This window comes from Fusarium subglutinans, assembly GCF_013396075.1.
Source record: "Fusarium subglutinans strain NRRL 66333 chromosome Unknown NRRL66333_c0000055, whole genome shotgun sequence".
NCBI classification, from domain to species: Eukaryota; Fungi; Ascomycota; class Sordariomycetes; order Hypocreales; family Nectriaceae; genus Fusarium; species Fusarium subglutinans.
In genome coordinates, this window is record NW_023502118.1 from 103,687 (window position 1) to 130,714 (window position 27,028).

The 27,028-nt window shown below is 49.4% G+C and overlaps 8 protein-coding genes across 8 annotated transcripts; 4 read left to right on the forward strand and 4 right to left on the reverse strand.

Annotated features, from left to right (window-relative positions):
• Window positions 1-237: 237 nt before the first annotated feature.
• FSUBG_5562 (beta-n-acetylhexosaminidase) lies at window positions 238-3,743 on the reverse strand (the record flags this gene model as incomplete). The annotated part of the gene is made up of 6 exons (XM_036683672.1): window positions 238-255; window positions 304-390; window positions 438-1,666; window positions 1,716-2,996; window positions 3,050-3,168; window positions 3,343-3,743. 6 exons carry the CDS (start codon window positions 3,741-3,743, stop codon window positions 238-240), a joined length of 3,135 nt encoding a protein of 1,044 aa, XP_036538904.1.
• A 553-nt stretch (window positions 3,744-4,296) lies between these two features.
• On the forward strand, window positions 4,297-5,734 carry FSUBG_5563 (n-acetylglucosamine-6-phosphate deacetylase; the record flags this gene model as incomplete). The annotated part of the gene is made up of 3 exons (XM_036683673.1): window positions 4,297-4,677; window positions 4,730-5,400; window positions 5,452-5,734. The coding sequence occupies 3 exons, from the start codon at window positions 4,297-4,299 to the stop codon at window positions 5,732-5,734; spliced, it is 1,335 nt and encodes a 444-aa protein (XP_036538905.1).
• An 848-nt stretch (window positions 5,735-6,582) lies between these two features.
• FSUBG_5564 (acid phosphatase) lies at window positions 6,583-8,287 on the forward strand (the record flags this gene model as incomplete). Its single annotated transcript, XM_036683674.1, has 4 exons — window positions 6,583-6,610; window positions 6,676-7,676; window positions 7,730-8,115; window positions 8,170-8,287. The coding sequence occupies 4 exons, from the start codon at window positions 6,583-6,585 to the stop codon at window positions 8,285-8,287; spliced, it is 1,533 nt and encodes a 510-aa protein (XP_036538906.1).
• Window positions 8,288-8,952: 665 nt separating this feature from the next.
• On the reverse strand, window positions 8,953-10,327 carry FSUBG_5565 (glucosamine-6-phosphate deaminase; the record flags this gene model as incomplete). The annotated part of the gene is made up of 3 exons (XM_036683675.1): window positions 8,953-9,474; window positions 9,524-10,102; window positions 10,148-10,327. The coding sequence occupies 3 exons, from the start codon at window positions 10,325-10,327 to the stop codon at window positions 8,953-8,955; spliced, it is 1,281 nt and encodes a 426-aa protein (XP_036538907.1).
• A 2,021-nt stretch (window positions 10,328-12,348) lies between these two features.
• FSUBG_5566 (uncharacterized protein) lies at window positions 12,349-17,378 on the forward strand (the record flags this gene model as incomplete). Its single annotated transcript, XM_036683676.1, has 7 exons — window positions 12,349-12,944; window positions 12,992-13,564; window positions 13,615-14,086; window positions 14,620-14,757; window positions 14,806-15,239; window positions 15,289-16,699; window positions 16,749-17,378. 7 exons carry the CDS (start codon window positions 12,349-12,351, stop codon window positions 17,376-17,378), a joined length of 4,254 nt encoding a protein of 1,417 aa, XP_036538908.1.
• Window positions 17,379-17,527: 149 nt separating this feature from the next.
• Window positions 17,528-18,131, reverse strand: FSUBG_5567 (uncharacterized protein; the record flags this gene model as incomplete). The annotated part of the gene is made up of 2 exons (XM_036683677.1): window positions 17,528-17,640; window positions 17,696-18,131. The coding sequence occupies 2 exons, from the start codon at window positions 18,129-18,131 to the stop codon at window positions 17,528-17,530; spliced, it is 549 nt and encodes a 182-aa protein (XP_036538909.1).
• Window positions 18,132-19,500: 1,369 nt separating this feature from the next.
• Window positions 19,501-22,923, forward strand: FSUBG_5568 (nitrite reductase; the record flags this gene model as incomplete). Its single annotated transcript, XM_036683678.1, has 4 exons — window positions 19,501-19,565; window positions 19,618-19,768; window positions 19,819-21,791; window positions 21,843-22,923. The coding sequence occupies 4 exons, from the start codon at window positions 19,501-19,503 to the stop codon at window positions 22,921-22,923; spliced, it is 3,270 nt and encodes a 1,089-aa protein (XP_036538910.1).
• Window positions 22,924-23,313: 390 nt separating this feature from the next.
• On the reverse strand, window positions 23,314-25,298 carry FSUBG_5569 (uncharacterized protein; the record flags this gene model as incomplete). Its single annotated transcript, XM_036683679.1, has 8 exons — window positions 23,314-23,504; window positions 23,562-23,927; window positions 23,986-24,080; window positions 24,232-24,247; window positions 24,309-24,764; window positions 24,817-24,881; window positions 24,935-25,183; window positions 25,252-25,298. 8 exons carry the CDS (start codon window positions 25,296-25,298, stop codon window positions 23,314-23,316), a joined length of 1,485 nt encoding a protein of 494 aa, XP_036538911.1.
• Between the last annotated feature and the right edge of the window lie 1,730 nt (window positions 25,299-27,028).

Below are 27,028 nucleotides of genomic sequence, written 5' to 3' on the forward strand. Positions count from 1 at the left end.
AGTTTTACGTTGATACTGACGACTTCACTGTCTATACAAACAGTGTTCCTTCGAAGACCCTCTGCAAGAGCTGGGATACAGCGAGGGATACAAGAGTAGAATCATGAGGCATGACCTAACTTAGGATGGAGCAGGAGCAAAACTTATAAGCATATTATCCAAGGCAGCATGTTATTCATTCGCTAATCATAATTTTCCCGGTAGATTCGTGACAACACATCCGTTGTGTTCCCCTATTCATACTATATTGGAAAACTATTACTTGTCAGTAGCTGTTGTAGCTTTAGAAGTGGGTATACTTACATTCTCTGGGGAGTTTGTGATTTCCTCGAACTCTTGGAGTGTCTCAAAGCCCATCGCTGTGAGGGACTCAGAACCATCATCCACAACCTGAGCTGTTAGCCATACTGAAAGGTTGGGGAGGATGGTTGACTTACCCAACCAAGTACCACTTTTGTAGCTTTGTGACTCCTTGCCTGACGAATGCCCATGAGCGTCAAACCTTGTAAGGCAAGAGTTGTTTGTGGTCCAGGAGGTACAACTGGAGCAATGATGCCACTGATGTCCTCAGAGCGTGACACCAATGAGGGAATATGAGTTTCCAATGGACTGCGCTGCTTGCAAACAATGATCGTACCCAACAAGGCACCTGTCGCATCTTTTGCCCGCACAATCCCACTCAACTTCGATTCTGACAGCGCATGGCGGTACAGCTCTAATACCTCAGGATTCGCGTTGTGACGGACATGGCTGAGAACACCATCCGCGTTGTCCAAATCATGAATCAGGTCAAAGCTGATACTGGCTCTTTGAATGCTCTGGGACAAACCCTCCGGGGCAGACCAGCTTGCCACATCCTGTAAAATCATGTTTGATACGCGTCGTGGAAACTGGACATCCCAGCCACTGTTCGCAAACCACTCTTTGATTGTGTTGACCTCGACATCATTGGGAATGCCTAGGAATACTCCAGGGAAAGCTGTCCCTATCTGGACTTGCTTAATTCCTCGTCGTTGCACGAGACTTCTGAGCGCCCGTCGATGAAGGGACCTTCCGATCGATACATCACGTTTGGTGGGCTCGACAAAGACACCCCCAAGGATACCAACACCGTGAACAAAGTAAGTAGCAGCAAAGCCGTACAAAGTGTTGGTGCTGCTATTTCTAACCACAAAATGTGATTCGGCAATATTGGCATTATTAAGCTGAAAGGAAGCAGCAGTTGTTGTGCGTAGAAACTGCAGGTCTGGTGCGCTTGCTCTGTGAACAGCTCGAAGTAGGTCATTCAAAGCAGATGCGTCACGTTTCGCACTGTATTCTTCTACCAGCCAGTGCTGTCTGGACTTGAGAACCTTCTTGCTCTTACGCAATGTACCGGGGAGAGTTCCAAGGGGTGCAATTTCTCCAACTAGTGTCCGTGCAAGAGCATGGAGAGCGTTCTCTGTGAAGTCGAAGGTGCAGAGGTATGTGCCAATGGATTTGTCCATTGCAAAATCATACGGAGAGCTGACTGCCACTACAATCAGTTGCTTTTTTTGACCCCTGGTTCGAAGCATAGAGCACATCATATCAACATGCTTAGTGAAGCCAGCTTGATAAAGGTTTCGATTTGCATCAGCCGTGACAATAATGATACAAGATGCTCTATGGATCAGGTTTTCGTGAACTAAATCTGGTCAGATTGAGTTTCATCGGCTGAATAATAAGAGTTTTACCTGGGCGAACTCCATTAGCTGTATAGCTTGTGTGAAGTAGCTTTTCATTACGAGCTCGAGCAAGAGATTTGCCAAATTCTCGGAAGACACCCTCTCCACTCAATATCGCGCTTCGGTCACGACCATTATGCGCCCACATCTCATGTTGTCCTTCTGCTTGATTCTGGTTATCTTTGGCTGCCAGCAACTTTTTGGTGAGTGAAGATGCAGGCAGCGGCTTGACTAAAGGAGTCAACAAGAGGAGCTCTTCTCCGGGATGCATTGAGGCGGTGAGTGGGATAAGCTTCTCCTTATCTCGAATGATTGTGATGGAATCATCGTAGGCTTGGAGTGATAGAGCAAGATGAGATGGATGGAGTTGAGAAAGTAAAGAAATGCCTGGAGGGTTCAACGCCTTCTCCCAAGAGGTACAGGTCGATTTCAGGTTAAGTACCCTTCTCAGAGAGGTAAAAATCCGCTCCCTCGTCACAATGCCATTTTCATAACCGAGCTTCAGGCCTTTGATAGCTTCGAGTTGGACGTCGTAGGCACGGCAGAGAAGGACAAGGTCACAGCCTGCTTCGACAGCCATTATGACACCATTCTGGACACCAAGTTCATGACTGAGAGCCTCCATCTCCAAGCACTCTGAGATTGCGACCCCGTTGAATCCAAGTTCATCGCGTAGGAGCTCATCCACAACTTGATCTGAAAGACAAGCATGACTCACATTCATGGACGGATTGGATATGCCGCAGCCTCCAATGAACATAGCATCTAATTTTCCAGAGGCGACGGCATTTCGGAATGGAACTAGAGCACTGATGCTGAGTTCCTCTAGTGTTTGAGTGATGATGGGCACATCTAGGTTTGAGCCCAGAAAGTTTAGATTTCCGTACGATGGGAAATGCTTTCCACATGAAGCAATTCCAGCATCTCGAATTCCTCGGAGAGCAGCTAGGCCATATTGTGATACTTCTTGGGGGTCATCTCCGGTAGCACGCACTCCCAGAGGTTGGTAGCGAGCGTTATTCAATACATCGAGGACGGGTCCTAGCATGAGGTTGACACCGCATGCCGAGATCTCAGTGGCAGTAGCCTTTGTCACTTCATATGCTAGGTCGGCTCGACCCGTAGCTGCGACGCCCATGGCACTGGGGAATTGGCATACGTAGTCTTCGTCAAAAAGACTGTTGACTCCTCCATTCTCCTGATCGAGGGCGATGAGAAGAGGTTGTAAATGACCAGCATTCTTAGCAATGGTCTGTAATTCCTGGACCAGTTCTGCTGTTTGCTGAGCAGCTTGATAACGTTAGGGTTATGAAGCAAGACACATGTCTATGAGTAGAACTCACATTTAAGGTTCTTGGCTGTAAGTATAATGGAACCAAGGTAATGATCCTCAATGAGGCTCCTGATCTGGGGGGTAACTTCAGTGCCATCCCAGCCCATAATCAGGATCTGCCCAATGGCACTACAGAACAATGAGTTAGTATCATGGTGTCAAGTGAATGAATGGATAGTTATTCTCCGAGATTCGGAGCCGAATAGTGGAGAGACGGCCCCCTTGACAGTCCCGCGCCGTCCGGAGACGCGCCTCGACGGGACTGACAGGAAGTGAGGTGAGGTGAGGCCTATGGGTACGTACCGGTCGAGATTTTGCCATGCTGGATCGAGGTCGCTATTGTCTGTATGGGCCATGATGGTTGGGCGGCGTCGATGCCTCGTCACATGGTACTTTGATCTCTTCTGCTGTGGTTCTGGCTCACCCCTTGATGGCCCCGCGTGCTTGAGGTAACGATGAGATGCATTGACACTGCGGTAGCCTTCTCGAGAGGATGAGCTAGACGCTGACCCAGCAGGAGGAGGGGCCATTGGAGTGGAGGTGGAATGCTGCCGACCGCCTAAACCTCGGCTGAGCTGATTGGTGTATATTGATTGGTCAGTTGTGGAAGGAGCCAGCTGTTGGGCGCGATAGGGAAGTGGAGTCGCCTTGTTTGTTGGCTGTTTCTTATGGCAGGCGATTTGATTTGATGGGTTACGCCCCATGAGTTAACGTTACATGGAACAACAGCAACAAATGGTCGGCGACAAAGAGGTCGGTTTCACGTTGTGTCGAGACGTGAGAGATTAAACCAGGTAAGGATGAACATTACTTGTGAGGCAAAAATGGACGGATGGCATGGTCTTTGTATTCCACTGCACCCTGGTCTTTGGCTGTCAATATGCACAGCAACATAGCAAAAGGGAACCATACCACGTTCAGACCAAAAACATCTCCACACAGTCTCACTATCACGGCTTCAACGATGGCACCGTCGGCTTGGGACCAGATGGCACGGTTACTGAATCGCTCACAGGAATGACGAAATGACTCTTCTCATGCTATCTGGAAAAAAACGTGGCCGTTGTCGGCGGCTTGATAGGGCTTTAGGCTTCCGAGGATGAAACTTTCTGGAAAATACTAGTATCCCACGACTCGCCTCTCGTTTTATGTGATTCATTGTCCTTAGGGACTTTCAACTCAAGATAGAGAGCACCAAAACAGTCCACTTGGAAATATCTAATTCTTCATCACAGACTCCCCCAGCCCATCTTCAATATGCCTATCGCCGTGTCGCCGACCTTACCCAAGAATGGCCTCACTAAATTCACCAACTGTCGGTTGCTGAAAGGCAACGACCTGGTCTGGGAGGACCTCTGGGTCAGCTCTATTACTGGCAAGATCATCGATAGCCAAGCTTCATTCTATGGCGGCCGCAACATGCCTGACAATACTCTTGACCTCGGTGGACGCATCATCGCACCAGGTCTGATCGAGTGCCAGCTCAACGGTGCCTTTGGCTTCAACTTCTCAACACTACTGGATGACATGTCCGAATATGGCAAAAATATCCAAAAGATCAATCGACTACTGGTCAAGACAGGGGTCACATCATACATCCCAACCATCACCAGCCAACGGCCTGAATTATACCAAAAGGTACGCCTTCCTCTTGAGTGGGGTAATCGTACATGAAGCTAACGCCTGCCAGGCCCTCCCGTATCTTGGCCCGTCTGGGGAACAGCGGATCCCGGCTCACGGCGCCGAGTCACTTGGTGCTCACTGCGAGGGTCCGTTCTTGAGTCCCACCAAGAACGGAGTTCACAATGTCGATGTCCTCACACAAGCTGAATCGATAGAGGATATTGAGGAATGCTATGGTCGTGAGAACATGGTCCCTCGCTCCGATGGCTCGCCGATGCCGATCAAGATGATTACAGCAGCGCCCGAACGTGGACAGATGATGAACCTGATCCCGGAGATCACATCCAGAGGTATCATCTATTCCGTTGGGCACACCGAGGCAACATACGAAGAGACATCGCAAGCTGTCAGTAAGGGTGCCACAATGATTACACACCTCTTCAATGCCATGCGCCCGTTGCACCACAGAAACCCAGGTGTCTTTGGAGTTTTGGGCAAGGCCGAGAGTCTGCCACGACCTTACTTTGGCATCATCTCAGATGGCATTCATTTGCATCCTACGACTATCAAGATCGCATACAGCGCCCATCCTGACGGTTTTATTCTGGTCACGGATGCTATGCATCTTGTTGGTCTCCCGGATGGAGCCTATCCGTGGACAAACGGAGAGTACACATGCAACATTGTCAAGCAAGGTTCCAAATTGCTCCTTGAGAACTCTGACACGATTGCTGGGAGGTACGTACTGATCTACCGTATGGAGCGTTCCATGTATCTAACCTTCATCAGCTCAATCACTCTCCTCGAGTGTGTCAATAATTTCAGACAGTGGACTGGGGCTAGTATTCCCCAGGCCCTTGGAGCGGTCACATCAACACCGGCGGCCATGCTTGGCTTACAGGGAGTCAAGGGTTCACTAGAATCGGGGGCTGACGCAGATCTGGTGATTTTGTCAGACGGATACGAAGGCCAGGGTGAAGTCAGGGGAACGAATGAAGTTCTTATGCTGGACGAAGTGTGGAAGTTTGGTGAGAGGGTGTCTGATTCTGCCAAGGAGAGCAAGTTGATGTGAAAGTTTGGTTGGCTTGCCGTTGCTGTTGGTTCCCGTCCTCATGATAAGAATACATAGGTATGGTGTATGAAACAGAAACTAGAATTAAAAGAGCATTATTATTAGAAAGGCAAAGACCTGGGGAGCATTGGGCATGAAGGAAGCATTGATAAATAAAATATTACTGCAAACGCTGCCAACGTTGTGCTTCATTTTAATTGACTTTAATGAATAATAAAACCCTCCTGGAAGATGCCGAAATGGCAAACAACGCCAAGAACATATCTTGAAAGCTTCCTCTTATATAGCGCTCCCTTTTAACTAGGAGATAACAATGCCCGCGGGGTCTCGAGTCTTCACATGAAGCTCTGTCTCGGCCAATTGTTGAAGCGAATGCCAATCAACTTTTAGAACCTATCGCTGGGAACAGTAAAGGGTCAGCCAGCCCAGTGGGACTCTCCACAAACCTACAGTAGCCGGAGCCCGTAGAGTTAGCTGGAGGTCGGCAGCCCAGGCCCTCCACACTCCCTCCGTCTCCGCCTCCACCTCTCCTCATAGACTACTACCTGGCTATCTCTACCTCGCTCTGTTCGACCTTGAACTTGTCTTATCTACTCTTTCGGCTCTGTTTGCTCGTGGCCCCAAACCCTCGGCGCTCTACCGGGGAAACAACCCGCCATCGCCGGTGTCGCCAGATAATTCTCATCCCTTTGCACCGTTGCACATACTTGTGCGATCACGTTGTGTCGCTGTCTCCCCCGCCGCGCCAATGAGACTTTGACGGCTCTTCTCAACTAAACAATGCCATGTCAACCTACAACTCAATGTCGGGGCTGCCAACTGGCGCCTCTTCCAGCCAAGCGATGGCGATGAACTTCGGATCTGCCCACTCTCAGAGTATGAATATGGACGTGTTTGACCAGGATATGACATTTGATGAATCACTCCTGTAAGCACTGCAGCGCACTTGCAACGCGCGCGCAACTTTGGCTGGGGAGCTACTCAAGCTAACATCTACAGTGATGGGGCTGCACTGCAGACTCTACCTTTCGGCACCTCGTACGACTTGGATGCCTTTTCCTCGACCTTTGAAGATCCCTTCTCATACTCGACTCGACAACAATTCGATCCTCCGCCGAATCAAGATGCGCTGCACGAAGAATCATCTCCCCAGGAGCCCGATAATAAGCTTCTTGGGTTCTCCGCTCCCGTTTCCAACGCTACCATTGTCAACGAGAACAACCAATTTGTTGACGCCGGCATGACGGCTGAATTGTACGGCATGTTCTTCGTTGCCGAGGATGTCTTTGGAGGAGAATCAACCGGACGCCCGATGGAGTTGACTTGTTATCGCCGCAACCTCTGGCAGTGTTCGGGGCAGATCACTCTCCCTCGCGGAATCAGGAACATTGTGAATGAGCAAGGGCAACACATTCAAATAGTCGAGTTAGTCGCGAATATTGCGGCCATCGAATCCATCGAAGGAAAGGCGACAGAAATAATATCGATCCCCTGGAAGAACGCCAATCCCCAGGGAGGCGATGACTCAAAAGGCGTTTCAGCGCCGCCTACTATCACACTGGATATAACGACAGGGCAGGAAATCGACGCACATCGTGTTTCTCTGCCTATATCTTGGAAACGGCTTCAGTTCAAGCATGCCACTGCCAACAACGGCAGAAGAAAGGGCTTGCAACAGCACTACGTAGTCCAGATCACCCTGCTGGGAAAGACACAGGCCGGTGAACTCATCAAAGTATCGGAGATCAAATCTGGCCCAGTCATTGTGCGTGGCCGGAGTCCTAGAAACTTCGATAGCAGGAAGGACGTTCCTCTTACAGGTGACAAGAGATTTGAGAGGAGAAGCACATCGACGTCAAATGTCGATCACCCAACGCTTAAACTCGAACGGGAGAATTCGACGAACTTCACGCAAAGATTCCCTCCTGCTGGAAATCTCCAGGTAAGACATGCGTCAGTCCATCTTCGTCAAGGACAGAGCTGACAGATAAGCAGCCGAACGACTGGGCAACACCTGGGTCAATTACCCATCCACTACCCAGTCCTCAACCCGTTGCAAGTCCACATCCGGCAAAACGAGTCGCCTTATCGCCAACAATGACTAGACCCCCGATACCAGCTTGGTCCAGCGATCCAAACAACTCTGCTAAGGCAGCAAATTCCCACAATAGCAAAAATTCACTCCCACGTCAGAATGCATCCCTGCCGATCAATCTATCGCTATCAGAGGACGAGAGAAGTCCAAACCGCTCGAGTGCCGAGCTGCACAGTCCCAATTCTGGCAAAGGCTACACCACCGCAGGGGCGAACAGGGAAAACAGTCCTGCAGACGACGGTGCCGATCCCTTGTACGAATACTTTCCACTGACTGTGGATGATTGGTACGTTACCACTTTGTTGGATCTCCCCACTTTCACGTTACTAACCTCCACCAGGATGCCGCCTGTCGATGCTGTTTATCGGCCTCACGTGGTCCATCACACTATCATGCCACCCGAGATGAAAGCACAACAGCTCAAGAGCAAGGCGAAGCGGTACTTTGCCTCTGACTGAGGTGGTCGAGACTGACGAGTTACGAATTGTTGGAAAAGCCGATTTCCTGTATATTATATATCTAAGCTTTTGTACGGGCATTCTGGAAAGGGGGAGTCTGTTTGGGATTATAGCACATTGCGAGCAAGTATATACACATTAGGTGGACGGTTAACACATCGTTGAGGGCATGAGATGGGTTGCATCGATACCCGAGAATTTTAATGCGACAATTGGCTATTGCAAAGTACCTACGTATTACAAAGCACAGCATATGTTGTTGAATCATGCTCATGTTGCTTGAGTAAATCTATACACAGAATGAAATCTCAGGTCACGGAAGGCAATAGATCGTATTGAACACCTGTGTAATAATCTTGTAGTCGTCCTATATGGCAATCGATTGCCGAGAAATGACCCTTTTCCCACCAAACGCCTCCACGCCAAAATACAACACACGTAACACCCATAAACTCCAACACACAACCTATCTAAAAGCCACCGGTGGTATTTGTGTTCTATCTCTAACCTGACTTCAACGTCTTAATCGAATACGGGGCTAAAGATACTATTGTTGTAGTCTGATAATTTTGTCCCAGGATCCAACCCTGTAGTGACTGAACAAGACATTCCTGGTCTCCATTTCTTTTCTACTCTTCGTTCCCCAGCATACCCACCTATCCCGTTTATTGCGCCCCGACAGTGTTCATTTTCTTCTGGAGTTCGGGGTTGGGTGTCAATCTGCGGCTTAGATCTGGCTCTGGAATGCGCGAGGCCATACTGTCAGGAACTAGGTCTGGCGACGGTGATCGCATTGCCTTAATGTTTGCGGTCATCGGCTGAAGTAAGTTCGCGACAGGAGCGTCTGGAGACATGGCGACGGCGCTATCGATCATCTCAACTTTCGTCTTTGGGACGTCGGTCTGAACTTCGAGGTTGGGCGTAAGTCTGCGGTTCAGGTTCGGTTCCGGAATTCGCGACGCCATTCGGTCGGGGCACAAATCGGGCGAAGGGGTTCTCATAGAGTAGTCTCCTGCAGGTGTCGCTCGCAAGAGATGTGAAGCAATCGGCTCCGGAGCGATAATCGCAGGGCTCTCAGCTCTCTTAATTTTGGTTTCAGGGATAGCAACATTGCCAGTCCGTACTTTGGAGGGAAGAATCTGCTCGAATCCCTGCTCGCGAGCAACTTTCTCGATGCTCTTGAAGTACTGTCGTCCATGTTAGTGGAGGCTCGTTATGGGAGGAAGAGTTGCTTACCTTGACTGTCTTTACCTGAAGTTCCAATGTGGCGTCTTCGTCGACGACGATCATGGGATGAGGATGGAGTTGAAGGCATGATAGCGTCCACATGTGGTTGACGCCTTGTTCGACGCATTTTTGCAATGCAAGCGCCTTGCGGGCTCCCAGGATAATGACAACAACCTCTCTTGCTTCAAGGACAGTTTGGACGCCCACAGTCAAGGCCATTCTTGGCACCCGGCTTACATCGTTGTCAAAGAAGCGCGAGTTGGAAAGAATGGTGTCGTATGCCAATGTCTTGACTCGGGTACGACTGGCAAGGCTTGATCCGGGTTCGTTGAAAGCGATATGGCCGTCTTCACCAATACCGGCCAAGAAGAGATCAATACCACCAGCTGCCTTGATAGCTTCCTCGTATGCATCACATTCGGCTTCCGGGCTGGCAGCGTTGCCATCAAGTATGTGGACGTTGGAAGGATGAATGTTGACATGAGAGAAGAAGTGCTTCCACATAAAGGAGTGGTAGGAGTTTGGATCGTCTCGAGGAAGACCGACGTACTCGTCCATGTTGAAGGTGACTACATTCTCGAACGAGACCTGCTATGGTTAGATGCTGCTCTAGGATGAGGTGATGCAACGTACTTCGCCAGCCTTGTACTTGCGTACTAGCATATCATACACTCCGATAGGGCTAGAACCTGTAGGGAGGCCGAGGATGAAGGGATGCTCGGGTGTGGGCTGGAAGGCATTGATACGCTCCACGACGTAATTGGCGACATACTTGCATGCCTCAGTCTCGTCGTCACGGATGATGAGCCGCATGATGGCAGTGAGTGGGTGATGTTATAAGTGATGGTTTTAGAAATGAAGTTATCAAGTAATGGATTTTTGGTAGGAGGTCTTGGGTGTGTTAGAGTTTTAAGAAATATGATTACACTTTCGAGGAGTCAGTTGCTTATGAGGAGAACTTATCAAAGGCGCACAAGTCACTAGCAAAGAGAGAGTCACTTGCCATCCATGGGGACCCGTTGCATCATGATAGGAACAGTGGCACTACCTTACCTGAGATAGGTAGGACGCCACTTTCCTTGCCGCTTTCCCACTGCCATTCATTCATGATGGAGCGTGGGGAGAGCGACTTCGGTCAGTGGGCAATGTAAGGTTGGATAGCAAGTCACGATAGGCGCAGTGATTCGCGGTGGAGGGAATGAAACGTTTACTATCAAGTTTGACACTGTTTGAGAAGCCGCACTGTATTGCAAGCTTGCTCATGATAGGTAGGTACCTAGTGTTGTCAAGGTTGCCTTCTGCTTCCATTGGCCAAAGTCAAGCTTGCTTGTTTCTACGGGGCAAAGACGGAGATAGTCAGTGATATACAGTACCTAGTCGGCATTAGCTCCGATGTAAGGTAGCGTTGGAAGGATGTTATCAGATCCATGGTACATAGGTCTCAGAATCCCGATTCCTCCCTCTTTACGGGAGGTGGAACTTTGGAAGGATGATAGAGTTCTTTTGTTCGTATTGGATACCTTGCTTCTGGAACTTTGTTCGTTGCGTCAAGTCCCCGCCCCAGCAATGAGCCTGAACCGAGGTCACATCCTTCAGGATGATCAAGAATTAATGCCGTGTAAGCGCACTAGTTGATGACAGGATTGGTTCTTGTTCTTGTTCTTCTTCATGCTCATGTTCGTGACAAGGTCGCTTCAATGCCTGCAGGGGTCCAGGATAGAGGTACTAGACGCGCCGAAGAAGGGCAGATTGTTTCAAATTACGTTCCTTGGCGATGTCTGTGTAACAAGGACAAGTTTGAAGTAACATGCAAAATCAGATGAACCCTCTGGATTTATGGAGATTGTGATTGTTGAGACGGCCACAAATAAGCCTCCTCTCAGTTTCAGCCTCCAATAGCATGTAGCGGTGCACACTAACAATTAAAACGTGACGGGCCCCATGTCTCTCACTACCATCCACTTTCTCACGGGGCACTCACACTCACACGCAACGTTACGTTACCACTACCTAACTAAGTGCCCCCATCTGGCTACGATCCTCGACCCCGTCTGACCAACAAACTCCAAGGCCACACAGAGGCCAAAGACCACCTACAATGACAATTACAGTTACAGGCGCTTCTGCTCACTAATTTGCTGGCTCGCATCGCTGTGGCGGTTGTCGCGTGTCGCCTGTGAGAGAGCGGGTGCGTGAGCGGGCGCTTTCGCTGTACGACGTTGATTTTGATCTCATGGACGAATTGGAGGCGATATGATACATTACTACTACCAATTACCACTTACCTACTACCTACCTACTACACCTGCTGCTCTCTTGCTCTCCCTCTACTTCCATGACACGGCGTGAACTGCACTGCACTGAAACTTAATTCGACCAGACCGACTTCTTCCCCTTGCAACGTCGACTTTTGTCTGCTTCTTGTCTGCGGGACTCTGTTGTCGTCTGCTCCGCTCTATCCGTCCCTCCTCATGCTTTGACCCCGTCTACTCCTGGCATGTCCCATCAGAGGTGGCCCATCTCCATCTTCGTGTTGTTTCCTCCAGATCTCCCCTCGCCTGAGCTACCTATCCAGGAACCTGTGCCTGTCCATCAGACACTCTCCACCTGCTAGTAGCAGTAGCAGTAGGTAGTAGTAGTTGGTCCATCCATCGGAGCGTAAGATTCTCACCCTCACCCCATCCCAACCCATCCCATCTATTCCTTCGAAGGCAGCTGCTTCAACCTCTTCTTTTCGCATTCTCTTGGACTATTTACATTCTGCCGTGTCCATGACTCAAAGCTTCTTCCTTTTCCCTTTTCGTTTCTATTTTCCATAATCACTCGTTACCATCATGTCAGCGACTTTTCAAAAGACACTCTTGGCTGCCATCATCAAGAGCCTCCTTCGGGGGAAATCACTAGTTCAGTCACTCTTGGCTTACTGGGGCAGCTCTCTGGGACTTGAGACAAACACAAAGACCCGAGTCGCCAATACGCCACGCAAATCTGCCCGAGACTTTCTCAAAGAGGCAGAGGCTCTATTCCTCGACCCTGTCAGTCAAGATGGCCTGCAAGAACTATCCAACAACCTACGAAAACAACTCCTAGAGCGACTGGAAACTGATATGGAGTGTATGCTACCGTCATACAGTCATCAGCTACCAAGAGGTACAGAGGTTGGCCGCTTTGTGGCATTGGACGTTGGTGGTTCGACCCTCAGAGTAGCATTGGTGGAACTGTGTGGTCGCGTGTCCAATATCGGGGAGGAGAGCAGGATCGTGAGCATGAGGAACTTCCACATCACCCCTGAGATCAAAGCCCTAGAAGGCATGTTGTTCTTTGACTGGATGGCCGAGAGGATACTAGAGACTCTATCAGCAGAGCTAGAGCAGCAAGATAGATCTGATGGACCTTTGCCTATGTCGATGGCATGGAGTTTTCCCATTGAGTATGCTTATTCCACACACTTTTTCGTCCAGAGCTAACGTTCCTTAGACAAACATCACTAGCAGGTGGCAAGTTGCAAGGCATGGGCAAGGGCTTCGCGGCGTGCAACGGGTTGTTAGGTCAAGATCTTGGAGAGATCGTACGAACAGCCTGCTTGAACCGCGGTCTCAACGTAGAACTTCGAGCTATTGTCAACGACTCCAGTGCATGCTTACTATCGGAGTCGTATAACCACCCCACAACAAGATTCGGCCTTATCCTTGGTACTGGCGTTAACCTTGCTGCCTATCTTCCTGTATCCGCCATCGGACGTGTCAAATTTGGCGAGCGTCCTCCACAATGGTTTGAGAAAGCAACACATGTCATCATCAACAGCGAGATCAGCATGATGGGCCGAGATATCTTGCCCTTGACAAGATGGGATCGGCAATTATTGGCGAACCACGCCCGACCTGAGTTTCAGCCTTTAGAGCACATGGTCAGCGGCATGTATCTGGGCGAGATTTGCAGATTGGCACTTGTTGAGGCGATTGAGTCGACTGGAGTCTTCGGAGGTGTTGTTCCTGTGTCCCTGGAGAAACCTTACTCGTTCTCAACCGAGACCCTTTCTATCATTGAGAGGTGAGTTTCAGACTCAAGATTATCCGGCTTCAGCATGCTAACGATAACAGGGATACGAGCTCTGATGCCGAAGAGGCGCGCAAGCAATTTTCCTCTCGCCACCCATCGAGCCAAATCCCCACAGCTGCTGATCTATCATTCCTCAAGCAGCTAGCCGGTTTGGTCTCCAGGCGCTCAAGTGCGCTTGTTGCTGCTGGCGTACACGCTTTCTGGAACTTGCGCATCGACAGCCAGAACAAGTTCGTATCCGCATTATCACCCGAATCATCTGAGCGAGACAGCGCCGAAGCAGACCGTGACCTGGCTGAGACGACAGTAGCCTACAACGGCGGCGTTATTGAGAGCTACCCTGGCTATCTTGATAGCTGCCAGTCATATCTGAACGACTTGGTAGCGGCTGACAAGATGGAAAAGTCTGGAAACAGAACAATCAAGCTTGTGTCAGCAAAGGAGAGCTCCCTGATGGGAGCAGCAGTGGCTTTGGCCTCTTTGGAGGAGGTCGTAGAGGGGCCACTGGGCGTGGTAGGCTAAAGAAAAGGAACAGGTATACGCCATTTTAATAAAATGTTATAGCATTGCATCGGTGTTGGGCGTTTTGGTTTTCGAGATGGAAATATTGGATGTCTGGATGCTTTCTTATGGAGAATATATTCATATGATGAACTAGGGACGGAGATGTCGATACTATATTAATACAGTCCTTAGGCACACGTGTCCTTGGAAACCTCTCATGATAGATTCTGGCACCGAAATGTGATTACCCAGTCTTGAACAATAGTCTTATGAGAAGATCTTTTATCATAACCGTTTTCTTATGTCTAGAGTTTGGTACCGCCAGCACTGACCCACCTTCCCAACTCAAATAAGGCCATTTGGGTGGACAGGATGGTCACGTGCAGGCGTCAAACTCTCGCGTTGAGTGGTTGGCGCGTCTGCAGCTTCACAATAGCTTCTAGGCACCCCACGGTATCTTCTACACCTACCTACCTAATATCTTCCTGCTGCTATTGATCTCTTGAGCTTAGATTGATTTTTTGCTTGATGTCATAACCAAGGCGCTGTTCGATTCTTTTGTTCTCTTTCATCCTAACCTTTTGCCCTCAACACGCGACATGGCCACCTCCGACACATTTGCTGAATGCGCCATCGCGTTCGTCGCCAGCAATTTACTGACTCCCAAACTGATCGGAGAGGTAAACCTGAAGCTGCCAAACCCAATTACCAATACTGACAACTCCTAGCTATCAACCATTTTGGAAGAAAATGGTGCACAAATATGTGAACCTCGACGCGACGGCTCATTACCGATCGAGAAAGTCACCCACATCATCTCCAACACGATCGATTTCCCCCAGTTCACTGAGGCACAGGCTCATATGATCCCTGTAGTGACGACTCAATGGATCACCTTCTCCATAGCTCGGAGGAAACAGGCTCAAATTAGGCCTTTTTCGCCTGATCCGAGAATGATCTTTTCTGAGGTGGTGGTGACTTGTGCGGATCTGCCAGAGACCGACAAGGAGAGCATTGCTGGTGCTACAATGGCTTTGGGTGGACAAGAAACAAAAGATGCATCCAAGGTAACCACGCATATTTGCGCCCTCTCGATGGATCATCCTAAGGTCCAGGTTGCTCTACAAAAGGGATGGAAAGGCAAAGTTGTGTTGCCACACTGGTATGTCTAGCGCAGACGGCTTATAATGTTGGTCGTTGACAAGCTCCAGGTTCGATGATTGCTTCAAACTTGGGAAACGTATCGACGAAGGTCCCTATCTACTACCCGATCCCGAAATTCTTAAGAAGACTTCCGCAGACGATCTTAAAATACCCTCCAACGAAAACCTCGCGGGTGCGACATCACCGACACCGAATTACCTCCCTTTACCCTTGCCTTCTGATGGAGAGGTTGTTCGCCCACCTGTCACTATCTTCCAGGACCGTAATGTCTTGCTATCCGCGGATCTGACTATAACCGAACGACTGTCAAAGGTGGTCAGGGAAATTATCGTTAGAGGAGGCGGAAAGCTCGTGGACAAAGTCGAGGATTGCGACATGCTCATTTGCCAATACCGCGACGGTCCTCAATATGTTCAAGCGGCGCAAGCGTACAAAGAGGTCGGAAATCTGGCCTGGCTTTACTGGCTTATCGTCCACAACGAGTGGACATCGCCGCTGCGTCGACTGCTACACTATCCGATCCCCAAGGATGGTATAGAAGGATTCAAGGGTCTACGTATCACAGTATCAAATTACGGTGGTGAAGCACGAATTTACCTGGAGAACCTGATCAAAGCTTCTGGAGCCGAGTTCACCAGAACGATGAGAGCCGAGAATACGCATTTAATCACTGCGAGAGACTCTAGCGAGAAATGCAAGGCTGCCCCTGAATGGGGGATTGCCGTCGTCAACCATCTCTGGATCGAGGAGAGCTATGCCAAGTGCGAAATTACACCCATCAATATCAAGAAGTATAATCATTTCCCTCCGCGCACTAACCTGGGCGAGATTATCGGGCAAACGTTCTTTGATGAACCAAAGTTGCGCGAAAAGTACTACCCTGGGGGGCCGGCCAAGCTCTCACCACGAGCCAAGAGGAAGCGAGCAATCCTGGAAGCTGCAGAGGAGAACGCATATGCACGAGGGCCAGCAGAGGGCGTTGTTATTGGCCAGCCTGGTAAAGGGGACGTCGAGATGGAAGACTCTAACGGAGGAGAAAGCGAGAAGTCCACAAAGAAGACCAGAGTCATTGGAGATGCAACTCCAATTCGCCCGCGCCGTACTGGGAAGGAGAACGAGACGCCGTCGGTGGCTTCCACAGGAAGTCGTAGCGCCAAAGCGAAAGCCCAGGAACGTCTGCATGGCTTGAGCGACGACATTGCGCTTTACGAAAAGGAGAAGAAGAGGCATGCCAAGGGAGGCAATACAATCTGGGGTGGAAAGCGAGCTGCCGACCAGGCCGAAAAGACTAACACCAAAACCAAACCTGAGGAGAAGCCCGAAGATGAAGATGCCGACACATTATCGAAGCGGCCAACCAAAAAGACCAAGCCGTCACTTCCAGACATTCAGATGCGTGTTGTCTTGACTGGATTCACTCGCTGGGTTGGAGACAAGAACAAGGAAGATCAGGATCGAGTACGTGAGCGCCAGCCATTTGTTTGAATCTATTCTAACCAGATGACAGAGAAAGCTTCGGGACATGGGCATACAGATTGTGCAAGAGGGTCAGCCGTGCGACTATTTGGCAGCCCCTAGTGTTGTCCGTACTGTCAAATTTTTATGCGCGCTTGCACGCGGCCCAACAGTGATCTCGTCAACTTTCATTGACCAGTCTTTAGACAGGGGCACCCTTCTCGATGTTGAGGATTTCATTCTCAAAGACAATGCAGCTGAGAAACGGCACAACATTGTCCTTGAGACATCAGTGGCTCGTGCCAAGGCAAATAGAGGCAAACTTCTTGTTGGTGTTCCCATCTATTGCACGGAAAAGATCCGCAATGGTGCGGAGAGCTACAAAACGATCGCCGAGGCCAACGGGGCGATCTTCAAGATCTATCGGGCTCGGAGTGGGACGACAATCCGACCAACAACGGCAGAGGAAGAGGGTAACGCGCCACCCGAGCCGGTCTACCTATTAAGTAGCGGACGACCCGACGAGAGACCGCTTTGGGAGAAATTCCGTGACATGGCGTACAACGGCAACATGGAGCCTCGCATTGTTGCACCTGACTGGTTGCTCGATGTCGCAATGGCTCAACAGGTGCGGTTTGATGACAAGTTTTTGGCGGAGAACTTTTACGGAAATTCGCAGTAGTCCTTTCTCTGACTGTTGCGTGATGGCGTTCAGGATGGTTTAACATCGGCAGCGATGTTGGAGTCCGCAGTCGGTTTATATTGGTGCGCGTGCTGTGATGGAAAAGTCGCATGTGCTTTATGTAGAGATGAGTATGTATGGTCCAGTACTTAGAAGAACTTGACGCCTAATGAGTCGTCCTGGCCGAATATTTGAGCTTTGTTTCGTTTGACGAGGATGTTCAGAGCTTTTAGAAGGACATCAGTGTCCATGCCGTGAATATCTGTGAGGATCAGCTATAGGGTCTTTGACATATTGGCTTGCCTGACTGAAATTACCATTTCCTTTTGTACCATCTCCCTCGACAAGTTCATAGATTGTAAGAACACTGCCCTTTTGTCCCGTCTCTTCGACGTAGTTCTCTACAAGCTCCGCCCACTCCTCGGGCTTTCGCCAATATAGAAACACAACATCCCCTGTTGTTTTGCCTCCGACGTATTCTACACGTCCATCTGTGTGCATAAAAGAAATCACATCACGGATGTCATCGAATTGTAGCCTCCGATCGAGTTTTCGGTTTACAAAGAGGTCTGAATCTGCTGCTTCGGAAAGCGATAGACGGAAGATACGGTTATGTCGCGCGTAGGCGAGAATGAGATCGGACCATTTGTTGCGCTGGGCATGGAGTGTAGTGAGATTAGTTTGGCGAGTGAAGAAGGCGGGGAAATGGTATTCTCGGGGGAATGTGAAGGAAGGTTCGGTGGTAGTCGCCATTGTCTAGCTACCTGAGGTAAGTTGGTGATGTTTGTGTGGTGTTGAAGATTGGAGGAGCTGAGACGATGACGTGGGAGGGGCTCTACAGCTAAGGTACCCGTCAGGATAAACACGTGTGATAGGTTGATCGGCCAAAGCCGTTGACGGCAATGCAGAGCAATTCTAGGCCTTGAGGCTTTAGTTAGTATCCCATTTCTTGTTACCCTTGCTATGTACCTTATCGAACCATGGGATGAAGATCTACGAAGTAAATAAAAGTCTTTTAGTCTGTACCAGAACAAAGCGCGAATTCGTGTTTGAAATCACATCATGTCCATTCGTACGACATCTTCGCCTCAGAGAAGAGATTCCTCCCCGAGACTCCACATGACGGACTTGTCCCCCATAGTCGCTACGTATTGCTGTTGACTATTCCGTGGAGAATGCTTGACAATTGAATCTCCGCGACATTGAGCCGTGGTGTTATCTTTGTGGGGGAACTGTAGGTATGACCCAGTTAGAGTCGCTGTGTTGCAAAGCAGAAGAGGTTAATATTGAGGCTTATCTATGCCGGCATTGATAAGGAGACTCACTCCGAGGAGAAAGGTTGATACGGGAACTAACTTAGTAGTCAAGGTAGTGAATATTCCCGATCGATACAAGACACAAAAATAGCTCGAGGAAATCTATTATCCGGCCTTGAGTGAGGATTTTGATTGAGCGGCTCTAGAACAATACCATTCCCTTTTCAGGACCTGAGGGCATTCTCGAGATAAGGCCAAGAAAGAGTAGTGACCATTCTACACTGAATTAGGCGACATTCGAGATGGCTTCATCCTTCACCGAGAGTCGGATCAGTCAACAACCCACAAAAGACTTGACAGCAGCGTACGGTGAAACTATGAGTTGGAGCATGATATTTCGCCAGAAACCGGATACAATTTAATATGAGAATCGCCTCGAGACCTCATATCATGCTCTGTCGTGGTGTGTTCCGACGTACGACCGCTTGGTGAGAATACTGCTTCTCCGCGGAGGCCAAAACGCCTCTACCGTGCGGGCGCAGTCCCTGATTGGTCCCCCAGCCACGGCGCGCAGTCTCCTTATCAGAGATCAGCCCTGCCGAGAGTTGCAGTGCAAATGCGCTCACAGCGGAAATGCTTAGCACGAGTTGTACTATCCCGGAGATGTACGTTCTAGATAGGGAGGGAGATGGGAAAAAACATCAGAGGGGGATCCATAGGTAGTTTGCGGTCTTGAGGTACAGAAGACCGACCCTCTTTTTGTAACAGGCTCTGAGAATCACTTATAACCATGAGAGGCCATGATATCCCTTCCATCTTTTGGGTTCCTTTCCCAAGTATACTTGTTTTAATATTGACTTATCAAAATGGCTGCAACAACACAAAAACGTGTGGTGGTCGTTGGCCTGGGCATGGTCGGCATTGCTTTCATGTAAGTCCATTTGCACTATTTACTTGCTTACCATGTTCTGACAGTAATACAGAGAAAAGCTGCTCAAATATGATGCCAAATCAAAAGAATATGCAGTCACAGTGGTTGGAGAAGAACCATATCTCGCCTACAACCGAGTAGGACTCACTACATTCTTCGAGCACCGAAAGGTCGAAGAGCTTTACATGAACCCAGCAGAATGGGTATGCTAAATCTGTACCAAAACCGCAATCCAAGCACTAACATCCTACAGTACACAGAAGCTGGAAGCTCATTAAACTGTCACATCAACACAAAAGCCACACACATCAACACCGAGGATAAATTCATCGAATGCGCAAACGGCGAAAGTTACCCCTACGACATCCTCGTCCTCGCCACCGGCTCAGACGCTATTCTTCCCCGTATGCTCAAGGGTTGGGACGCAAATGGTGTCTTCGTCTACCGCACAATAGAAGACTTGAACAGGCTTATCAAGTTCTCCAACGATAAGAAGGGCACCAATGGAGCTGTCGTTGGTGGCGGTCTTCTTGGTCTTGAGGCCGCAAAGGCCATGCTTGATCTTGAGACCTTCAACAGAGTCGACGTTATTGAGAAGGGTCAGTGGGTTCTCACAAGACAGGTCGACGAGACGGGTGGCAAAATGGTAGCGGACCAGGTCTCCCAGCTTGGTGTGAACCTCAATCTCGGCAAAGGCGTGTCAAGCATGAAGACTGACGAGAACAACAACCTCACTGGAATTATCCTTGACGATGGCTCGGAGATCAGCTGCTCAACACTGTGCTTCGCTGTTGGTGTGAAGCCAAGAGATGACCTCGCCAGAAGCGCCAACCTCGAAGTTGGTCAGCGCGGTGGTATCGTCGTTAACGACGACTTGAGAACGAGTATGCCCGATATCTACGCTATTGGAGAGTGCGCCAGCTGGCGCGGTATGGCTTACGGTCTTATCGCTCCTGGCGTAGCCATGGCCGAAGTCGTCGCTTTCAACCTCACACAAGCCAAGCTTCACAGCCCCCAGACCTTCAAGACTCCCGACATGAGCACAAAACTCAAGCTCCTGGGAGTCAACGTCGCTAGTTTCGGTGACTGCTTCGCTGATCGCGACGGTCCCGTAACGCTTCCTCCCAAGTACGCCAGGACACTCGTCAATGGCGACGCTAAGGAGCCCAAGGCTGTGCAAGCTCTCACATACAAAGACCCCTTCTCGAATGTGTACAAGAAGTACATCTTTACTAAGGATGGAAAGTATCTCCTCGGTGGCATGATGATTGGCGACGTCTGCGACTACGTCAAGCTTCTACCAATGGTCAAGGCGCAGAAGGAGCTTGAGATTTCTCCTAGTGAACTTATTCTCGGTGTCAAGAAGGACGGCGGCGAAGATACCGATGATCTCGACGATGATGCTCAGGTGTGCTCGTGTCACAACGTCACAAAGGGCGACATTGTCAAGGTTGTCAAGGATGGAACTTGCAAGGATATTGCCAGTATCAAGAAGTGCACAAAGGCCGGCACCGGCTGCGGAGGTTGTGTTCCTCTCATCACCACCATTTTCAACAAGACAATGGCATCTATGGGCCAGGAGGTGACCAACTACGTCTGCTCGCACTTCAACCACTCTCGCGCTGACCTGTTCAACATCGTCATGGTCAAGCGCCTCAAGAACATGGGTGAGGTGATGCGCGAGGCTGGAAACGACAAGGAGGCTCTTGGCTGCGAGCTGTGCAAGCCTGTGGTAGCCAGTATCATGGCTTCGCTATGGAACAGACACGTTATGGACAAGACCACCCACGGTCTCCAGGAGACCAACGATCGCTTCTTGGGTAACATCCAGCGAGACGGTACCTACTCTGTTGTCCCTCGTGTATCCGGTGGTGAGATTACCCCTGACAAGCTTGTGGTCATTGGCGAGGTTGCCCAGAAGTACAACCTCTACACCAAGATCACAGGTGGTCAGCGTATCGATTTGTTTGGTGCCCAGAAGCAGGACCTTCTCGACATCTGGGGCCAGCTTGTTGCTGGTGGTATGGAGTCTGGTCATGCCTATGCTAAGTCTCTGCGAACCGTCAAGAGTTGTGTAGGTTCCACATGGTGTCGATACGGTCTGAGTGATAGTGTTGGCATGGCTGTTCGTCTGGAGGAGCGATACAAGAGTATTCGAGCTCCTCACAAGATCAAGGGTGGTGTGAGTGGTTGTGTGCGAGAATGTGCTGAAGCTCAAGGCAAAGAGTATGTACCAACCCCATCTGTCAATTCTTCAGTTCGCTAACATGGATTCAGTTTCGGTTTGATTGCCACTGAGAAGGGCTGGAACATCTTCGTTGGCGGTAACGGTGGTGCGAACCCTCGCCACGCCGAGCTTCTAGCCAAGGATGTGCCCCCAGCTGATGTTGTGACAATCCTCGATCGATATCTCATGTTCTACATGCGCACAGCCGACAAGCTTCAGCGAACAGCTCGATGGGTCGAGAACCTTCCCGGCGGTATCAAGTACCTGCAAGAGGTCATCCTCGAGGACAAGCTCGGCATCAACGCCTCACTCGAGGCGCAAATGGAAGAACTTGTTGACAGCTTCTTCGACGAGTGGGCCGAAGCTATCAAGAGCCCTGCCATCGCTGCCAAGTTCAAGCAGTTCGCCAACACTAACGACACAACACGCAACATGGAGCTTGAAGATGACCGTGGTCAGAAGCGACCAGCTTTCTGGCCCGCGGACGCTGCAGCTACAGACAACTTCTCAGGTCTCAAGGACAAGTGGTCCATGACTTCTTGGGAGCCCATCATCGAATCTTCATACTTTGACGGTGCTGACGAGTTACCAAACGGTATCTCCGCTACTATCAAGCGCGGTGACACGCAGCTTGCCATCTGGCGCATCAAGGGCGTCTATTACGCCACACAACAGATGTGTCCTCACAAGCGTGCATTTATCCTCTCCGACGGTCTCGTAGGCCAAGAGCCCAACAAGGCTGTGGCCAATGGTGATAAAGATGGTGCCTCACCCTGGGTCTCCTGTCCTCACCACAAGCGCAACTTTGACCTCGGCAACGGTGCCTGCAAGACAGACGAGTCTCTCTCCATCGCCACATTCCCTACCGAGGCTCGAGCCGACGGTATGTTGTACCTTAAGCTTCCCCCCGTGGAGGAGCTTGATGCCGCCTTGGGTACGAAAAAGTGGATGGTCAAGAAGGGCGAGGCCGGTGAGGCGCCTCTTGCTCAGCTTGACAGCAAGATCAAGTTTGTTGGGCTGAGAGGGAAGAAGCCATATGTCAAGCCGACTGGTGGTGCCAAGATGACCACCAAGCCACTTGACCTTATGATGGCAGCGAATGGATGTGGCGGCGGTGCGCCGGAATGGTAAAGAAAAGAAACATAGAGGATAGACAAGTTTAAGTAAGATATCATGGTTCGGCGTTGAGGAGATATCGGAATGGTTTGGTTTGGTTTGGTTCGGGTCATTATGAGTTATGTTATGTAGAGCATATATAAATACCTCTTTTTATGTTACACTTACTACCTATATCCGCGGATCTCTTCAGGTCACCCTTTGCAACAAAATATTAAGGCCTAGGTAGGGGAGGTAAGCAAAGAAGCCTCGATGAAAAGACTAAAGTAAGTTTTATCCAAGTTTTACCTAAACTTAGGAGGCTCTTTGAGGAGATTATCATCCGGTTCTTCCCCCATCATACCCATCGAACTCACTCATCGTTGGGCGGATAAGGGGCCATGTGCTTGTTTTTGAGCTCGCTCCTCAAAGATCCTGGTGAGGTCTCTCATCATGGGTGTTTGTCACAGCAATGACACCGCCGTCCTTCTCAATGTCCGCGGGAAGATTTCCAAGAGCCCGGTCACCGAACATGAGATCAATCTCCTCAAGAGACAGACCCTTTGTTTCTCGAAAAGCAAAGATAAGGGTGGGCAGTGTGACGACAAGATTGAAAGCTGTTGGTGTCAGTCAATTGTAATTACAAAAGAAAAGCCGCCACAGAGTTTACTTACCAACGAAGAGGAAATAGAACTTCCAGCCAAGCTCCTCGAGAGCATAAGGACTGACTTGGTTCCAGAAAGTGCTCACAAGCCAGTTACCGATACCTGTGGCGAAAGCACAACCCTTTCCTCGGATTTGATATGGCATAACCTCAGACATGTACGTCCAGGATACAGGTCCAAACGATAGCGAGAAGATGATTGTAACACAGAATAAGAAGGCAACTCCGGCAATGCTTAGACCACTGTGTGAACCATCGACGTTCTGGGAGTTGACCACACTCTCTAGGATCAGAGCAATGGTGATAGCAATAATGCCGTAGATTAGAGGCCTCTTTCGGCCGATCCTATCAGAGATAAAGGTGATGAAAAGCAGATCTCAAGATTGTTAGTCTCTAATAGACAAATTATTGAGGGGAATGAACGCCGAACTTACTCGCAAAAGGACCGGTACAGTTGTAAATGCCTGCAACCAGAAGATTTGTCTTTCCAGTGATTCCAAGCTTCTCGTACATAATGGTTTGGTAGTAACTGCGTGCATCTGTTAGTGAGCACATATAAAGATGCCTGCTACGTGATCCGTGTTTCAAGCAAACAGTGACGATTAAAGTTGAGATGGGACTAAAGATGGTCCAGAAATCAAGACAGCATCAAGGGACTAAGAATAAGTTCGATAGCTTACCCAATGACATTGATTCCTTGGATTAATGTCAGTTCGTGCTCTTGACACAGAGGGCTCTCGGCATAAGGGCATCATACCAGTGAATTGAGTAAAGACTTGAACAAGAGTTCCAAGCATAAGGCGCTTCCTCCACTGAGGCACCTTGAACATGATCATCCAACCAGGTGCGGTTGCAGCTTTCTCGGCGTCCAGTGTGAGCTTGATCTCGTTGAACTCGGACTTGATCCATTCGTCATTCGAGCCATCGAAGTGCAACTTCCGGAGGGTTCTCATTCCATCATCCAACTGATCTGTCGCGATGAGATGTCGGGGTGTCTCGGGAAGCCAGAGCATGCCCAGGCACAAAAGTGCCGATGGGAATGTCTGGAAAGCCAAGGGGAAACGCCATTGGAAAGATGAAGTGTCGGGCATATGATGACTTCCATATCCAACCCATGTTGATACGATGAAACCTACTCCAATCATTTGCTGGGCGAGGCCGACAATGAGTCCTCGATTCTTGGGGCTGGCACATTCGGATTGATAGACGGGAACTATACATCATATGTAAGTTCATGGAACTCACGAATCAGAAGATTGACTGACCACTCATGGAGAGCAAACCAACAGCGAAGCCAGCAATAATTCGGCCAATGAGCATCATAGCCAAACTATCATCTAGTTAGTGACTTCATAGTAGTTGTGTTCAACAACTCAAACATACTGATAGGCCGCAGCTTGAAGGATACCGCCAACTGTGCAAATAGCTGCCCCGATTCCGATCGTCTTCCTTCTACCATACTTATCCATAATGACTCCACCGAATAAAGCACCAAATACAGCTCCACCACTGAATGTCGAGTTGATGGCGCCTATGATGGAGGACGTGGATGTTGTGTCGAAGTAGTTTTGGAAATTCTTGCTCGCTATCACGTCCGTCATCACGCCGGAATCATAGCCAAAAAGAAATGAACTATTGGTAAACGCAGTCAATATTCTCTCTCTAACTTCGAAGGGGATCTCCAAATAACTTGTACGTACCCAATGGCTGCAAAGCATGCCAGGCCGATACTGTATGCCTTCCCCATCTTAGACCCTTTAGCTACCTATAAAGTCGTATAAGTGATTCGTAGTTCAATATATTAGACGATAAATAACAGATGAATCAGATCCAATACTAACAGCGGACCTTTCACTATTTGTACGATCATCACCCCCAAACCAATGGCTCCATTCTCGATGCTTCATGTAGCATGTTGATCAATTCTAACTACACCCTGATCCTCAAAGACCCATGGCCTCTTCTTCCCCAGGGGGCCCCAAAGGCCATCTCCGCAACTGTCGTACTACTAGAGGCGGCGATATCACGCAAGGTTTGTTGCTATCTCCATAGTGAACCCTACTCATGACCAGTAACGGCCCGTTTCAGCATCTTCAGCCCTGATATGACCTCTCCCCGGCTTCGGCCGAGGCTCTAGATGGGACATGACATGCCGAAAATCGTGATGCGGCAGAGCTAAATAGTACCCCTGGTGCGATTCCTCGTCGGGTCCGAGCGGTCGGAGAATATGCTACTAGTGTTCGGCAACCGGCCCCTCGAGGCGGCGGTTAAAGGATGTTGAAGAATAACCAGCCTATGAGTAAACGCTCTAGACTCCAACGTGTATAGACTCCCTAACGTGCCAGAGATATTACCGTGTCAATGTTTGGAGCAGAGACTAGGCGATACAAAAGTCGAACTACGATTATGGTCTGGCCGTACACCACGATGTCATAGCTATTCCGTCAGCCACATCTGTCTTTGGCGAACTCAGGCATCTTAGCACATATCCTTTCACTTTTTCCGTCCCGGCTAAATTTGATTGCAGTTGTCTACATGGAGCAGAAGAACTTGTAAGTGTGCCTTTGATCCTTCGGGTGGTTGCTTACACCCGGACCAATCAGTTTCATTCGGGAGTATTTGACCCGACCCGAGTTCAGATCATCGTCAGATACAACAGGCAGGCCCTTTATTCAATTATGATGTGTATATCAAAGATCCACCGAGAGCATCCAGGTACGGTTGATGTTGGATTCTAACGGAGGAATTACGCCGTCGCCAGTACAGCCCCGAATGTGCTGCAAATGTCTGTCATGTAAGCTCATGCTTTGAAGTACTAATCATGAGACAAAATGGACATGGGCTCGGCTATTCGAGGTATATTGATGTAACAGATCAATAGAGATATCAACCCGAGGCCTTCGGCTTTGGGGGTCCGCACACTCAGCCAGGTCTGCATCATGCGAGGATTATGAGAAGTCTCGTTGGCTTTATCATCATTGAGGATGAATGAATCACATATACCCTCCCTATCAATATTATGCCGTGACAATGTAACCTCACAAGACAGTGCCTCGAATATGCATGTTCCAATCGCATATTTTGATCTTCTTTCAACGGCAGTTAAACGTAATTGCCGATATTGAATGTCCATAGATTCTTCTGATGTAACGAATTGACATTGGCTTCGTTTTCATCTCACGTTACCCCTCTGGCGCACAGTTACATATCATATGATACCCGCAAGGCGCAACTCTTCTACAGGACTGTATTTCTTTCTCTTCTATATGCTTCTGCGCGAATGTTCAGCGATCAATCACATCCCATACCATGGGTAAGTTGCCTGTTCCATCTGGCGGGTACAATGGCACTCAGGTCACCGCTTATGATGCCACCACTTAAGCAACCGGATAAATTGTCATCGTGTGAGAACTGCTCTAGCTCTATCACTTGATCTGGAATTCCCTGCTACGTTACTTGTCTTGATGATCATATGTT